At 41.3% G+C, this 16,961-nt stretch overlaps 1 protein-coding gene across 4 annotated transcripts in view; it reads right to left on the bottom strand.

The window, feature by feature from the left end:
• ITPR2 (inositol 1,4,5-trisphosphate receptor type 2) overlaps positions 1 to 16,961 on the bottom strand; it is a 241,850-nt gene that overhangs the window by 45,640 nt on the left and 179,249 nt on the right. For all 4 annotated transcript variants that reach the window (XM_033056927.1, XM_033056928.1, XM_033056929.2 and 1 more), the window contains one exon: positions 15,756 to 15,875. In XM_033056927.1, the coding sequence (XP_032912818.1) occupies positions 15,756 to 15,875 (120 nt within the window). The remainder of the gene's footprint in view (positions 1 to 15,755; positions 15,876 to 16,961) is intronic.

Raw genomic sequence — 16,961 nt, 5'->3', positions numbered from 1 at the left:
TCATCATTCTGTACACTACTATCACGTTCTCTTTTATTTGTCTCTTCTTTAAATTAAAACAATCCCTATCCTTCCCATCCCTCCTCAAACAGAAGACTCTCTGTGACTCAATTATTTTCCCTGTCTATCTCCAAGTGCCCTTTACTTTGGCTATATCTCTTCTTTAAGATACGAAGAAAAGCACTGACTAGACAGAATGCAATCACACAGTGCTTGGAGTGATGAATTAGCATAACCAGGAGCAAATATATTCCTCTTTTATTATCTTCTGTAATACAGAGGGACTTTGCCTGTATCTTGACCTTTATTTCTCCAATGTGAACCATTAAGATTTTGAGTTTTCTAAGAAATGACAAGTCAAGGGCATATGGATAGTTCTTCTTATGCCAGTTTGGAGTAAGGGACCTCATACAGATTCAGAAATTTCCATTGGTACCACAAAAAACTTACAGAATTGGAAATGCCATTTGTAAACCATATGAAAAGTCTAGGTATTTCTTCCTGATAAGCTTTGAACTGTCCATAACTTTTCCTGTAGAAGTCTCTCTTGATAAGTATCAGAAACACAAATTCCCTTATCACACGGAGTAGAAGGGAAAACCATGTCAGCCTCTCATGGTCTAATGGGACTGGCTAAAATAGGGTGTTCAGAGCCTGCTGGGGATTTGAGATTGAGCGTATTTTGCTATCAGGTTTCACATGAACAGCAGCCATGCTCTTTAGAACAGTGTGTATTTGGTGATCTGCACTGTGATTTCTGAGGTTCTGCTTTTTCTGTGTGACTGTCCTGTGCTGATGCGTGAACAGAGCCTAGCACTGCACAGCTGGGGCTTTCCAGCACAGCTACTGGGCAAAGTGACCTGAAAATCAAGCCAGGATTTTCTGTGTCAGAAAAGATACATCAGAAAAAAAGGATTGTTGACCAAGCTGGAGGAGATGCAGCACATTTCAGACGGGGAACCTACCTAAAGACACCAGCAATCTTCAGCTGGGGAAGCTGAATCTTCTTCACTCACAACTTCATTTGTCTCAACTTCCAAATCTCTCAGTACCCACTTACCTTCTGTGTACTTTAGACACTCAGACAGTAAGTTCAGGGCAATGGGCCCACCAATTTTCTGCAGTTCCTGCACAGGATGGATTCCTCTACGTTGACACAACAATAACTACTGCTAATATTTCTGTATTGCCACAGCCACACTGATGTCCACGTTGTGGACAGCAATCTGAGAGAGCTCAGATCCAAAGCAGAGGCCCACAATACAACACAGATCAGCTTTAGGAATGCTGTTATTTGGCAGCCACGGTGTTTTCTGAAGCTCTGTTTTCATGATCCTTCTTTCGCCCCATAACGAGCTCAAAGGCCCACGTGGGCCAGGGGGACTGTGTCAATAGATGCCTTGACCAGGGCAGAGCTTTTTGTAAGATCAAAGACACAGCAATGAAAATAACAATGCAGTGACAAACTGTGAACCTATCCAAGTTTATAATACACCCTAGGTGACAGTTTGTGTGTGGCGAGTAAAGGCTGTGCAAGCTCTGAGAGATTTTTTGTTTTCATATTTAACTGCTGTGATGCAGTAAAGTATTATATCCAGCGTGCTGCACAAATCTTTTGGAGAAGCTGGAGGACAAGACATGGCTGAGAGCAACTACAGTGAGAAGAACAGTTCCAGCTTTGCAAAGCAAAGCTCAACAATGCACCTCAAAAATGCACTGCAAGTATAGCTGACACAAAAAATAAAATAACCATCACTAGAGCCTGAATTTGCAAAGAGCCCCAGAAAAATCACCACTGTGGAGAAAACTCACTCACTCACTCAGTCACACATCAGCCATGCCAGTGACAATATTTTAAATGTCAACACTGTATTTTACTGCTCATCAAGGCGTACAGGGACATGGAAGCAATAGCACATAATGAAACAGTGATTTCCAAAGAAGGGATGTGCAAGGCAATAGCTATATGAATAAAGATCATTTGGCTTTCAGTCAGCTCCCAAGGAAGGACTGCTGTTCATCTTGAAAGATTTTTACGTAAAAATTTTGGAAAACACTGTAATAAAGCATCAGTACAAAATGTGAAAGATTGAGGACAGACCAAGAACACTGAAGACATTAATAAAGAAACAGTAGAGATAAATGACAGAATTACAAGTAATACTCAGTCTAAACTCCTGACACAACATGACTATAAAATCAGATCTGCTACTCATCTGGGATGCCATATATGATCAGCAGTGTGGAAAACCACAGCAGACCCAGCTTTTGCAATTAATATATGGGTTTCCTGCAGGCCTGTAGTTTTATAGTCAAGATTACCTTGAAAAAAAATGAAGTTATTTACATGCTTCTAAAGAAAAGACTGATTTAAAGCTGTGAACATTCATTTCACCAGCCTGTCATTAACTCCCTGATGTGGTATAGTAGATTGGTTTGCCAGAATACCATGTATGAGTGCATATGGAATATATGTGTGCATATTGAAAAATAGCTTGAAAAGAGAAAGTTTTCCTCCACTTTTCAATATTTCTGTAAAACACAAAGTCACTCCATATTTTAATAAGGATGTGTCAGTCCCTGGTTGTAACTTGCAAACTGCAGGGGCCTCTCAAGTTCTCATCAAAGGCACGAGGTCTTACCCAGTACAGAGCTAAGATGGTTGTCAAAATTCCTGCTGATTACACCAGGCTTTGCTGAAGCCCACAAAAGGACAAGAAACACAAGAAAAAACACAAGAAAAACCACAAGAAATACAAGCTAGAGCTGCTAGGTTGGAGACCCCAAACTCTGAGAGATTTATTTCACTCCACAGCAATTCAAAATTGCCAAACATGGGGGGCGGGCATACTAGAATGGTATAAAGGGATCTAAATGAGTGAAGTTTAGTGTCCTGTAAGCAATCAGGGTTTTCATGGAAGAGTTGGTTCACAGGCTAAGTGTGAAATATGTTAAACTGATTTCCTAGGAGAGGTTGATGGAATAGTACAAAAAGCACTGGATGACTGGCTGAGAAGCTGCAATAAAGACACAAACAGCACCTGGGCCTTGATACAACTTACATTTACAGTATTACTATTAAGAAGTATTATAAATACCTAAACAAAAAATAGAAACAAAATTCTTGGAATAATTGTTTTCCTTGTTCCAAGTATCTCAGTTCTTCTCCCAGCAGTAAGGCTGGCATGTGATGGGGAGATACCTGGCACACTCCTGCCAGGGAAAGTGTACTGGGATAGGCAGCACTGGGAGCGTGCTGGGGATTGGGACTTGTTTTGGGTGTGGACATGCCATAAACTGTCACACTGCACAGAGCCCTCTGTTCCCTTGCCTCACTGCCCCTCTGAGGTGCCAGCCAGCCCCCTCGTGCCTGTCAGGGCAGGGAGGCCACTCCACAGGCCTGGAAGTTAATCAACTACAGCCCTTGGGGAAAGTGAGGTGACAGTGTTTGTACCCAATGCTCAAGGCATGACATCTGAGAGATCTGCTGTAAATTGTCTTCACCCCTGCCCTGTCAGTAACCACACACCTGCAGTTGCAGGTTGCCAGCCCAAAGGCCAATGTTCTTTCATCAGGGGAGATTGTGACTAAAAGTTACTTGCAGCAACAGCAAAATAATGATCAGATGAGTCTCACCTTGCTGTGTCAACAGGTTTGTACAACTGGGGCTCATTTACAGCCTCAATCCCTTCCTCTTTTGTCCTCTTCAGTCCCCTTGGCTCCCAGAGTCAGGCAGTGTGAGATCTGGCACCATCAAACCCCCTCACCAGGGATAACCCAGTCAGCTCACCAAACACTTCATTTTCTGCTTAGAGAGCAAAAAAGGATGAAAAAGCTGTCTGGGGACTGACAAGAAAACCCCAAGGACTGAGAAAAAGAACAGCCAAGAGAAAATCAAGGGAGTAGCAAACAGGATGGGTGACAGACAGGGGAGTGCAGGAGACAGAAAAGGAGCTCCTCTTCCTTGGCACGCCAGGACCTCACCGTGTGCCAGCTCCCTGCCCAGGGCAAAGGAGAACATTCCAGCTGCATCGGTAAACAAGAAAAGAAAAAAGCAGGGAAAAGGAAATGTCATCTTAACCATAACTGAGCAGAAATTTTTATTCCAAGTAGCTGTACTAAAAGCAATAACAACTTCTCAGCTCCCCATGTTCCAATCAAAACTGAATGGTGCTTTCTGCAATACACAGGGCCACTTCCTTTCCAGAAGTCATTACAGTTTTATAGAGCGGCACCTTTGCACTCTGCCACAAAGCAATCTGTTAACAAACATTAGGAACAGCAGGGATGGAGCAATGGGAGACTCTCAAATCAAGTATTCATTGATTTCATTTAGACAATTATATCGTACAGAGCAACCAAAAGGCTTTAGAGTTAATCTTTCCCTGATGGCTTGTGGTACATGAGCAGGTCCCTGGGTGGTCCAGACGCTTTGGATTCTGTTGCTGGGTCTTCCACGGCCTCGTGTAACCTCTGAGGCACCAACTCTCCTCCCCAGGCTCTGCATGGGGCACACTACAAATTGAGGCTAATAGTGATCTACCTCAGAGGGGAGAAATAAAACACCTCAATATTATCACATAAAAGAAACCACCACAGCTAAGTGAACTCTATCACTATTATGTTTGCAGCCTCCCATAGAAATTCACTGCTATTTTTGTTGTGGTTTTGCTGTTCTTTTTTACCCTGATGAAAACCAGCAGAAGACAAAATGACTTAATATTTCAATGAACATTACTTCTACTAGCCTTCTTTCTAATTTCTTTTGCAGGCAAAGCTGAGTTCCAAAAACGTGAAGTATACATGTGTGGGGAAGCTCAGGTCAGACAAAGTGTGCTGCCACCAAACAAATTTACAGTAATTTCACAACTATAAGGTGCACCCTTTTGACTAAAATTTTGTTTGAAACCTGCAAGTGTGCCTTATAATCCGGTGCACCTTACAGTTGTGAAATTACTGTAACTTGAGGTGAGTTGGATGTGAAACATCTCCACAGGTTATGTGTAAAGTGTCATGGGCAGCTGTGCCTGCTTGAGTCAAACCAACCCAATGCATACACTTGGATTGTGGTGTCCATGGGCCATACTGGACAGCAGTGGACATAGGATGTGGACAGCAGTATGCAATACAGAATATTCCAAGAGGAGGACACAACTGCACTCAGAGACTGCCTCCCAGGATTACTGTAAGCAAAATTTTGCAAAATCCAGGATGGAAGGAAATCAGATAATGGAAGTGTCACACATGATTATAGGGAGGTAACAAGTAAGTTCAGTAGAAAAGAAAGAAAAGGAGAGCAGAGTTTCTGCAATTAGTCTTCTTCAGGGCAGGAGAAGATCCCAGCCACTGCTACTCCATAAAGGGCAGACAAAAGCACTGGCACCGATGTTGTATAGACACAGTCTGGGAAAGACCTGAACCAGCAGGTATATATGGATTCCAAATCCACACACCTCTAAAAACCATCAACACTTTATATACATCCAAAATACATAAATACACCTGAGATAAGAGAGCTGTGAAAGACACATCCTTTTCAGGAACTCTTAAAATCCTTTTGCTCCCTGTCTTCAACAAGGCACATTGAAGGGGCTTAAGTCCTCAGCTGCAGCCTGGAATCATGGCTCAGACTCCGTGATTCAAGTTATATTAATGTCACATTAAAAACCCTGCTCATAGCCAGTCCTGTTCACATCCCACCTTCTCAACACATAGTTGCACAACACACAAAAGCATAACTTGCTCATTCAGAGTCAAAAACATATAAGACTGAAGCAGCAAGCAAACAGCTGAAGCTGAAACCTGCTGAATTCCTAGCAGCCATGGATTTCCTACTATCTGCTGGGCCTGATGTATGTACATTGTAGGGTAAAAAACAGGGCAGTGTACAAGTGTGGAGGTGAACAGGAACTATCAAACAATCACAATGGGGAGATTTCCCAACATTTTCAGCCTTGCTGTTGAATCTCTGCCTCCCTGTCCAATCAGCAAAGCAAAACATCCCTATGAAAACAGAAGTAGCAGCATAGGACCAGAGACAAGAGAATGTAAAATAATGAGTTGTTCTTTCCAACTCTGTATTATTATCCTCAGGAGAGCACTTTCACCTGGCACCTATAAAATAAGAGTTCTTGGTGGGAGTAAAAATTTCCTGTCTCTCCTTATCAGATATTCACAAACAATGCTGTTTTACCCAACCAAGTAGCACTTAAATGGTGTTCTGCAGACTCAAAGACAGAAAAAGCTGGAAAGATTTTCCAAACGAAGTTCATTTAAGGTTACCACAGACCATCCTTTGTAAAAGAAACTCTGAAAATCCTTGCCCATAGAAAAAGGCAGAGAAAAGGCTTCTTTAACCTCAGGTTGATGAGATGCTTATCTGTGTGCAGGTCTGAAGGTGATCATAAGTAACTGATCACCTCACTTTTGGTGTAGAAAAGCATAATCAGCTGTTAAAACTAAATTTCACAGCTGGACACTTTTATTCAGCATCTCATAAAGCTGCCTCAGAGAAAGTGCAAGGTGAACCTCATTTTCACTTTTCTGCACTGTGTTAAATTAATGAAATGCAGAGAATGGCAACTGAGCTCTGCTGATTTGTAGATTACAAATTCAGATCTTGTCTGGAAAACTCTGTGGTGACTGAGATACCTAATTAATCTGTGACATCAGAGGAGATGAGAATTAAAACAGCAACTGTGAGGAACAGACATATTTTGACATTCTGTTTAATGCTCTTTATTTTTGTTAACCTGTAATTACTTCAATGACTACTGAACACAAAAAAGTATGTCTTTGTTAGAGAAGATCCCCCCCCCCAGTTTTAATTAAGGTGTAGGATTTCACAATGCAGATATCTGAGGCCTATTAGAACTGCTCTGGTACTATTAAGTGAGATCAGATTTCACTTCCATGGTATCTCCAAGGTTAGCCTCACTTCCCCTCAAACCAAACCCCAGCTTAGGGTAAAATGTTTTAGTTGGGCTGTACTTAGAAGAAAAAAAAGTGCACCTTGGTTAATTTGAAGGTTACCTCTAATGGAAAAGCTCCAGCTCTGTCTCCAGAGCAAGAACTCAACACTTTGTCTAATTCAACTTCCTTAAGTTGGAAGTTTGGAGCAATTTGAACAAAATAACTACATTACATACATTTCTGAGCCAGTGAAATGTGCACACAGCACTCAGGGCTGGCTGAATGTGCAGTGTGCTTTGAAGGGTGGCTTTGGAAAGATGGCACTGTGTGGTCCCACATTTATTGCCTCTCAACAGCTTCTGGATTGAGTTTACTCAGTTTCCAAGGAAAATTATGCTTAATTCTACATAATGCTTCTCCAAGCAATTTCAATCTAAAAGTTTAAAGTCAAACCATCCTCCTTGTGACCTATATATCATCACTCTTAAAGCATGAAAACGTGAGCTGGCAGCTCCAGGGTAAGAGTATGGTTTGAGAGCAACAGGGCAAGTTCTCTACTAGTATAAATCAGTATAAATCAGTATAAATCAGTATTGCTTGCCTACTCTGAGTGGAGGCTTTCCCATATAGACACAGCTGTGAAGAGCCATTCTTCAAGTGGGAAGAGAAGTAAGTGCCTCATGGGTGACAGAGAAGCAAAGGAGGACTGAAGTCCCTCTGTCCACCCCATGCTGCTTCAGACAGCAATAAAAAGGTAGTGTGGTTATTGCTAGGACAGGGCTGCAAACAGAGCCTGAGAGCAGAGAATGTCTTGAACAGTATTTCATTGTCCCACAGCCAATTTTCAAAGTAAAACCACAGACTAATGTGAAGATTTCACAATGCAGACATTTGACAAAGAAAGGATATTTCTTCTGGTGTAACGTTTAGGCCCCAACACCAACTCAACATATTTCCCAATGACAAAAAATCTTGTAAACCACAAAACACAAGGATTACAGAAGTTAAAGATAGAAGAAGAAACCCACAAAGCAGAAATATTAAGGCCACCTGTGGACTAGTGAAATGCACAGTTGCCACAGTCAAACAGGATATATCCCTCATTAGCATTACATATAATAAATCACACACATATGTAGAATAGACACTTCATCTTATTCTAGAGAAGTAGAACCAGAAAAATGAAAATAAGCTGAAGTTTTTGTGGCCAACCTACAGTAAAAAGCTCTAGCTTAAATCCTAGCAGCTCTTAGCAGCCTAAGTCAACACAACACCAGATGGAAAACAGAGGTTCCCATGTAGATCCCTAATAAAGCCAGAACAGGATTCTGAGGTGAATGCTTCCAAGGAGAAGGGAAGAAAAAAAAAAACCATCAAAGGACAAGTTGCCAAGGTTATAACCTGAGACCTAACATCAGCCACAGACGTTTATTTAACCTTTCAGGTGCTCATTAGTGTCAAGCCCTCATGGCAGCCTCCACACTGTCTCTCCATCCTGCAGCTGGCTGAACGTGGAGTTATATCCATCCTAATGAGCCACAAGGAGGGTGATGTGCCTCACTGGCTTCTGTTTCAATCTTGGCAATCTCAGTGTAAAAGCCTTGCAACATCTTCTGATTCTCCTGACATTTAATTAGCCAGTGTCATTTTGATGCCATAGCCTGTCTCATCAGGATGATAACTACAAAACAACATGTGGAGCATAAAAGTTCCATGAAAAGTTTCAGGTCTGGCAGCCAAGCTTACAAGTCCCCTGACAGTCACGGTTCCTGGGACTGGATCCCATTAGCTCTTTGTTTTGGCACTGCTATCAGCAAGAGCTTCTCTGTTAAGGACAGAGAAACAAAAATCCACCAAAAAACTGCAAAGCTCAGAACAGTCTTGAAAAAAATGACATCCTTTAGCTTGAAAAATTTTACCTGTCCTGCAGAAAGAGAGCATCCTCATTGCACAAAAATCTCACAGCCATTCATCCTGATGGGCAGGTTTATCCTACAGGATTGAGTCCATCATCTTCTGGCCTCAAAAGGTAGTCCTATTTATTTAATTGTGTACAACATTTTTCTCTATTTGTCACCTGGTACTTGGGAGGACAATCTCCAACAATACCTGCCAACTGCTTCTTGTCCACATCAGCTGCACAATTTGACAGTGGTCATTGCTACACAAAATGTGAGCCATCTACATTTGTACTCAGTATTTCCAAAATCCTAGTCTCATTCACTAAAACGTTTTTTATTTTTTGAGAGTGTACCAGTCAGAGATGTGTGAAAACTGAAATGAACCTATACATTTCATTCACAGAACAGAATCAACTGAACGTCTTTGTCATCAGAACCCAGACAAAACCTAATGTTTTGTAGAGACAGACATGCAACTACCTGAGGCAGAGGATGAGCAGAAAGAACTCAGCAAGCTTAAAAAATGCACTGAACCAGTGTGATCCCCAGACTTCAGCTCATCTGGAGGATCCTTGGCTGAGGTCAAAGCTGCTTCCCAATTGGATGAGCCTATCTTTTAGAGCAAAATGCTCTGGGAACTCACAGCTCCCACAGAGACAGGGAAATTTCTTTCAGGCAAATGTTATGGGCCAGTAATGGCAACACCACTATCAAGGGTGAAGGTGTTCTTGCAAGACTTTTCCACTTGTCATCTGTTCATCTTATTTCCATGGTATAACCATGATATTTCAATTTCAGCCTGTTCATGCCCACTGCAGAGTGCTGGGCTGTAACTGGTCCCACCAGTTCCCTCTCCTAAACAGCCTTTCAGGTGCCTCTCTGCGGTGTCTTAGAAAAAGTGCTTGCCAATGCAATTACTGACCAAGTAATTTCTGCCTTCTTCAGCAACATTTCTTTTTAAAAAGTCAAATTTCACCCAGAATTTATGCCTGACCATAACCACACTTCATGCAGAAACAGTGTTTGGTGAGCCTGAGACAAATCACTTAGTTCAGAAAGCTTTGGAGGAGTCACATGCAGCGATCCCATTCCACATTTGGAAGCACACATTTACAGTGTTACTTCTTGTTTCCTCACACATTAAACCATGGAAGATCTGCACCCATCATAAGCAATGTTTTGCCATGGAAACCCTTACCTGGCTTTAATTATATTCAAGTCAAGACAAATGGATGAGTACAAGAATCCATATCTGCCTTTTAGTGTAAGTTTTAATAATCGTCTTTCGCTTTATACACGAACACATGCTCAAGAGAAAAGAAGGACGAAGGTCTGAGTGAATCTGTCTAAAAGTTAAAATACAGTAAAGTGAAGGAAATCCAGGAACTGCTCCAAACTACAACACCAAAAATAACCACCCACAAAAAAACCCTTAAGCCTTACAATACCTCCCTCACACACATGAACACATTTGCATCTGTTACCTTATGAAAGCTTTTCTTGCCTCAGCAACCTATAACAGTAGCAGCACAGGAAAGTTTATTTGAAAAACACGTTAGCATGTCTCCAAAAGACTTTTGAAGTACTAATGTACTAGTGATTATGCACTACCCAATAAATGTTGACTTTCCACATAAGCAAAGTAGTTGGGATCTAGTGAGCACAGGAGGGAAGCCAATGTGGCACTCAGAGCAAAGCACTGGGGAGCAAACAAGCCAGATTTGCTTCTCATGACAGCTCATGACTTGCTGTCTGTGCCTGCTTCTGCCTTGGTGCATTTATCTGGAACACCAGGTAATAGCACCTATTTTAAAAAGGGCAAATGAAATTAATGAGAGCTTTTAACTGCTCCAAAGTCTTGTAAAAAAAATGGTATTAATTCTTAAAAAATTTCTGAAACAATTATTATTGTCATTTTTTTTGTTCTGCTGGAGCATGTAAGAGTCCCAGACCCATGCAGCTGTAGGCACAGTGCTGATGTGGAAAATAAAGGTGGTCCCAGTCCTGGGTGTACTCAGATCTGATGCAAGCTACAGAAAGGCAGACTGGAGAGAAACCCACAGAAACAAAAGGTTTTGTGCTTCTTAGAATTTTTCCTATTTGGATAGCTAAATTTTTTAAAGTACTTTATCCTTAAAGAATGCATCATATCCAAGTCTCATTATCAAACCTCTCCTATTTCAAATGTCAAAAGCAATACCTTTTAAAAAATGGTTGTTAGTGTATCCCTACTCCCAAACTATAAACCCATGCCATCAATTATTGCCATTTTCATTGCCTAGTTAGCAAATACCCTTCATCTGTCTACACTATTAAGTAATGAAGTAAACATGGCAGTAAGACATTAGTTTGATAATGCCTCCCAAGTTAAGAAATAAAAAAATCTGTATTCTGTTATTAATATCCTAACAAATATATAAGGCTGAATGACTTCTTTTGCTCAGCTCATTTAAAATTAGCACCAGAGAGGAAGATGTGTGTCCTTAGCAGTACCTGCAATGAGAACCTTACAGTTCACAGTAGATTTACCTCTTTTTCCTTGGTTTATTTTAAGAACTTATAAATGAAAGGGCACTTCCAACTGTGTTAGTCTATCAGAAGATAGCCTGGTTCAAATTTGTCTTCACTGCACTGATATCAGACAGTGATAATTCTTCTAAACTTATGGGATAAGGAAATATTTTTCATTAAGTCTTGGTGGCACCAGGTAATTGCATAAATATAAGTAGTTTACCTGGTTGGGATTTAAATAATATTTTAGTTTAATCTCTCAAAAAAAAACCCTAAACCAACCAAATAAATAACCTTCTATTTACCTGGAAATGACAAAGGTATTGTGGAGTTCCAAGACCTGCGCTCCTTCTCCAACAGGGCATTAAAGCAGAAACTTAAAACTGAGAAAACATTTTGCTAGCCTGAGAGCATGGAACGTGCATCAGTACCCCTACACTCCTGCCACAGCCTTGGGAACCAGGCAGAGGAGTTCATAAGGCATTGGAAATCTGAAAGTTTTGTTGCAGTTTGTTCCTTTACTCCCCCCGACTCACATCCTTCAAGGACATTTCTCCACAGCTCTGCAGGCAGATGAAAGTGCACTCTTGCCATGCTGCAAGCTGACAAAAAGCTATGTAAAGTTATTTCACATTCTTGTGCCCCTCATGAATAAAGGCCCTGCTGAAAGGCACAGTGGAGTAGCTTGGGCTCCATGTCTGATTTGGACAGTGTGCATGAGCTGAAAAGCACAAACACTCCAAGTATTTTTTGTTAATAGAAACACTCATATACATACATACATACATATACATATATATGTGTGTGTATATATATATATATATATATTTATATGCATGCAGACTACAGGAGTCTCTAGTTATAATCACTGCCTTATCTTGCTCCATAGTGAATCAAAGGCATCATGAACCTCATAGAACTATTGCCAGTGAAGGACTGTGTTTTAGTTTACAAACTTCTGAAGTACTTTGTTATGACTAACAGGCAGCCAGTTCAAGCAGTCATCTGAAAAGCCAGAGGATTTCTTTAGCTTTTTCTAATTTCTTTCTTTGTGTAACCATTTAAAAACTTGTTTCTCCTACACTAATGCTTTTACAGATAAGGAGCAAGGATGAAACTTTTCTCTGTGCTGCTGTGTCAAAAGATTTTGTAATTTCCTACAGGGACATCACATCAAGATGAAGTCTCTTTGTGGACAGCCTTACTAACTTTGCAAATCAAAGTGTGACCAGCTTTAACCCAATCTCTTAAGGAGACAGCAGTAAAAATATCTTATCTATTGACTGAGGCTGGAAGAGAAGTGGTGTAAGTGGTGATGGAACTGTCCATAACACACCTCTGTCACTCAACTGAGACTATGCAAGGAATTAGCAAGGTCAAGGCTTGACTCTGAGCATGACATTTGAACCAGAGAAAGAAAACAGAATCTCCTCTGTGGATTTTCAACAGAATTGTGAACCTTTTCCACCTACCAATAACAGGCTTGTTTTTCCAGGATGTGACCTCAAGCACTGGCTCGTGTCACTGCTCCACAAGCAGCTGTAGTAAAGCTACATCTGGAAGGAGCCCCAAAACCAGCCTGCAGAGGAGGGCTGCAGCTCAGGGCAGCTCCTCATGGACAGCTCAGTTCTGCTTTCTCCCAGTGGCCCTCCCTTCCCCCTTCTGCTCATCGAGGAGCAGGAAAAGTGAGGAGCAGCAGTGCCCAGACAGCCTGGGGTCAGTGCAGAGGAAGCAGCACAGCCAGGGCACGTGGCACACTGGAGGAAGATGAAGAAATAAAGGAAAGAGAGGACAAAGAAACATGTGGAACGTGTGTGATCACTGGCAAGGCACAGCTGCTGTACCCACACACCTTTCTGTGTGCAGGATGTGCAAGTGCACATTTAGGGCAGGGGCTGTAAGGAAGATTTACTAACAGAAATCTCAGCCTTGCTTGTGACACATGTACAACTTTCTATGCACGCTGGGTCACACATTTACAAGAATGCCTCTTGCTTCTGGTAAAATCAACCACAGGAAGGGCAGGGAAGGATGTCGTGGTGACAAAATGCAGAACCCAGCATTGCCCTGAAGAGTGCAACGACAAAAACTGAAAGTCGGGGCTCCCCAAAATAAACTGTCTGTGTTTGAGGGCTGGAACAGCAAAAAGGAGAACTCTCAGTCTTGATTCTGCTATTACACAGGGACCAAAAAGCTGTCACCAGAGCAAGTGGAAGTGTAAGGAAGTGTAAGGAAAATGACTGAACAGCCGCGCTGGTTGTAGAAAAAAAAGGTAAGTCAGATGAAGTGCCACAGCAAAGAAATGTTATGTAAATCAGGTCAGCTAAGCCAAGCAGAAGGCCCAGGCACCAAACAGCCATTCTGACAGCAAAGCAGAGGCTGTTTGGAGACTGAAGCCAGCAAAGGAACCCAGCAACAATGGCCTTACTGAGGAGGGTCCATGCTCGTATCCTGCCCATCCCAGGGCGAGCAAAAAGGGCACACATGGAAAGAGTGTGGGGTCAAAGATCAGCACGTCTGTGCCAAGAATTGTAGTGCTTCATCAGCAGAGGACACAGAAAGGCCCCAGATTGCCTGCCCTTGCATTGCTTTGTTTTGGTATGGAGCTTGACATGGGTGCAAAGCTATTGTAAACACATGTACTATGTTACAGAAATGCAAGAAAAGGAAAACAGTCTTTTTTTTCTTTCTTTTTTATTTTTTGTAAAAAGATGGATATTTTTACAGCATACAGAGCCAATCATGACATTTAATTTTATAGAACAGGAAGGAGCTCAGTAAGTTGCTGTAAAAATATCCACCCTTATGCAACCGAAACACCAACTATGGATCAGGAATAGCTCTGGAGTGGCACCATGGACCTCTCCAGAACTGTGGATATCAACCTAGGGACAGAGCTTAAGCTACACCTCAGCCAGCTGATGTATCCCTGGCACTGACCTCTTGTGTAAAATGACCCCAGCAGTTGCTTCATGTACAGCTTTAGGCCTATATTCCACTCCCCCAAACCATATTTTCCATGTCACAGACCCTGTTAAGTAATTTAACACAAACTGTAGGCAGAAGACAGAAAATACCAACATTTCAATTTGGCAGGCATTTAAATTTTCAATATAAGCATTCAGACAAGGAGTAAATTCACACAAGGTAAGGAGCTGCAGATGCTTTCTAAAAATACTGTCATCTCTGATGGGTATCTTATGTACAATCCTGCATACAGCATGAGAGTACAGCATGGTCAATCACACCACCACCAACATAATAACAATAGTTACTTATTTAAATGTGCTGTGAGCACACCAGCATAACTCAATAACTGGTTTTCTGCATTCCTTTATTGAAAGAAACATTGCATAATACTACTGTAACTATAGATTGCTTTCTTTTCTTTTTTTCCCCACCAAGTATTCAATTTCTAGCAACACTTAATAAACATAATGAATGAGAAAGACTCCCTATCCCAATCTGTTTATTTCTTCTTACTTAGGGAATTTTTTGTTTTTAAATTTGGCCCTTATATGAAATACCAAATGCTGTAATTTATTATATAACCAAGAAGTTCATCGTCCTTATTATTTAAATTACAAAAACTTTTCAATACTCTAAATGTAATTGAAAGACAAACCATTTTTTACACCAGCTAGTCTGAAGAATAAATAGCCCATTAAATAACAACCTTCAGTGTACATTCTACCTTTACCAGCAGAGAAGTAAAAGTGATCAGAAAAAGCTTGAGGACACTACAGCATAATTTGAAAGGAGAAACCAGTGAAAAAACCCAATTATTCTTATTGGCAAAGTAATATGTCTAAAATAATAGGAATCTTCTGAAATCAAGTTCACTTGGTATCACAACTGAAGGCACTATTTAAAATACACCAGCAATGGTAACACAGTTTATGATTTGATTGATATAAATGATCTGCTAATGTTAAAAGAAAACAAAGCTAAGTGGACAGTCACTCTTTTGCTCTACACTGTTTCACACAAATAACAATTTGTGTGAAACTTCTCCTCAATGGGAGGACCAACATATTCAGGATCTCCTCTTGGGCAGTGGATGGCTCTCAAGGTTGCTCATGAAGACTGAGGGATTCCTTACCACAAGAGGCTCTTGGTAAGTGGTTAAGAACATGCTAAACTCTGAAATCTTGATGGCTAAATGGTGTAAAGGATCCTTCCTTAGCATCATGACTCAACTGGAGGGTCTCTCTGTGTTGGCTGAGCCTGCCCTGCATGCAGTAAACAACCAAGTGTGCCTTGCCATTGAACCCTATTAACCCACCGTCACAGCTGCTATCAAAATTTGGTTTTTATCAATGGACACTTTGTTACTTCTCTCTTAGCACTGAAGTGCATGATTCCAGCTTTGACAAGGTGGAGTTTAACCATGTAATGCTTTTCTAGAAGCTGTCACCAAACAAGACATACCTGATGTGCCAAAATATAGATATTATGGCCAACATCTTTTGGGGAGATGCCATCATCTCCATTCTCCTCCTCGTGGTCGCATTCCAGACCTTGGTTGTAGGCATTCTTCATCACATCCACCTGCAACACAAACCCAGCCAGGGAGAGATGAAATAAATGTGGTTCTTGGGGGAAAAACACACTGTGTTTGAACACAGCCACTTTGTTCAGCTCCAGCCTGGATGGGTGCCCTGCAGTTCTGCAAGAAGAACGAGCAGCCTGAGAAACACTTTCTGAATAACGACAAGCTTGAAGGATTTATGAAGCTCCAAACTGCTACATTTTTCATCAGCAACCATGAGAAAGAAATAGGAATGCTGAGTCTTTGTGAGCAGGTATTTTCACAAATGCTTCTAAAGACTAGTCTAGATATGGCAGGGAGTGTTGTGCAGCACTTAGATTGCAGCCATGATCTTCTGGCCAGAGCAGGCAGCAACACAATTTCACAGGAAAAAGCCACTCCTAAACCAAAAAGGAAAGGAAGACCTGGGCAGGGTGCTGGGAAAATTCCAAATATTCCAAAGCCACTTACAGGACCACCATAGGGTTCCCAATACAAGTCCTGATCCTGCAGCTGTACCCTAGGGATGGCCTCATCCTGCTGAGATGTCACCTTAGTGATGATTCCCTGAAATCAGCAGGCATTGGGCTCTGCCCAAGGGCAGGGATGATGCCCACATATTCTTCTCCAGAATCCCTCAAGAATTCCCAGATCTCTCAGTCTCTGTTGTTACACAGTCAAGTCATATTGGAAATTACTTCCCCAGATTTCCAACTCATTTAAAGTTTCTGGAGACCTCCATAAACATCAGGGTTGTTCCAAAACACAGCAACAACTGCTTGGAACTCTCTTTGTTCATGAGACATAAATAAATAACATACATGTGTATTAAATCTATTCTATGTCTACACAAACATTTCTGTTAGCACTGCTTCACAAAATGTACAAGTTTAATTTGCCAGCCCCTGACAAACTGTACTTGAAGACAGTCTACCAGAATATGATAATTTAGTTAGGAAACAATTACAGAAAAGTGCTTGGAACGGATAAAAATAATGAAGTCGTAAAGACTGAAATCATGCATGTTTGATCCTTTTAAAGCACTTTTTGTGAATTAATACTACCCTGATACATTGTGCCACCATACGCTGCCAACATTTCTCAGC

Source organism: Catharus ustulatus, chromosome 4 (assembly GCF_009819885.2).
Source record: "Catharus ustulatus isolate bCatUst1 chromosome 4, bCatUst1.pri.v2, whole genome shotgun sequence".
Lineage (NCBI taxonomy): Eukaryota > Metazoa > Chordata > Aves > Passeriformes > Turdidae > Catharus > Catharus ustulatus.
This window is presented reverse-complemented; position numbering and strand designations above follow the sequence as displayed.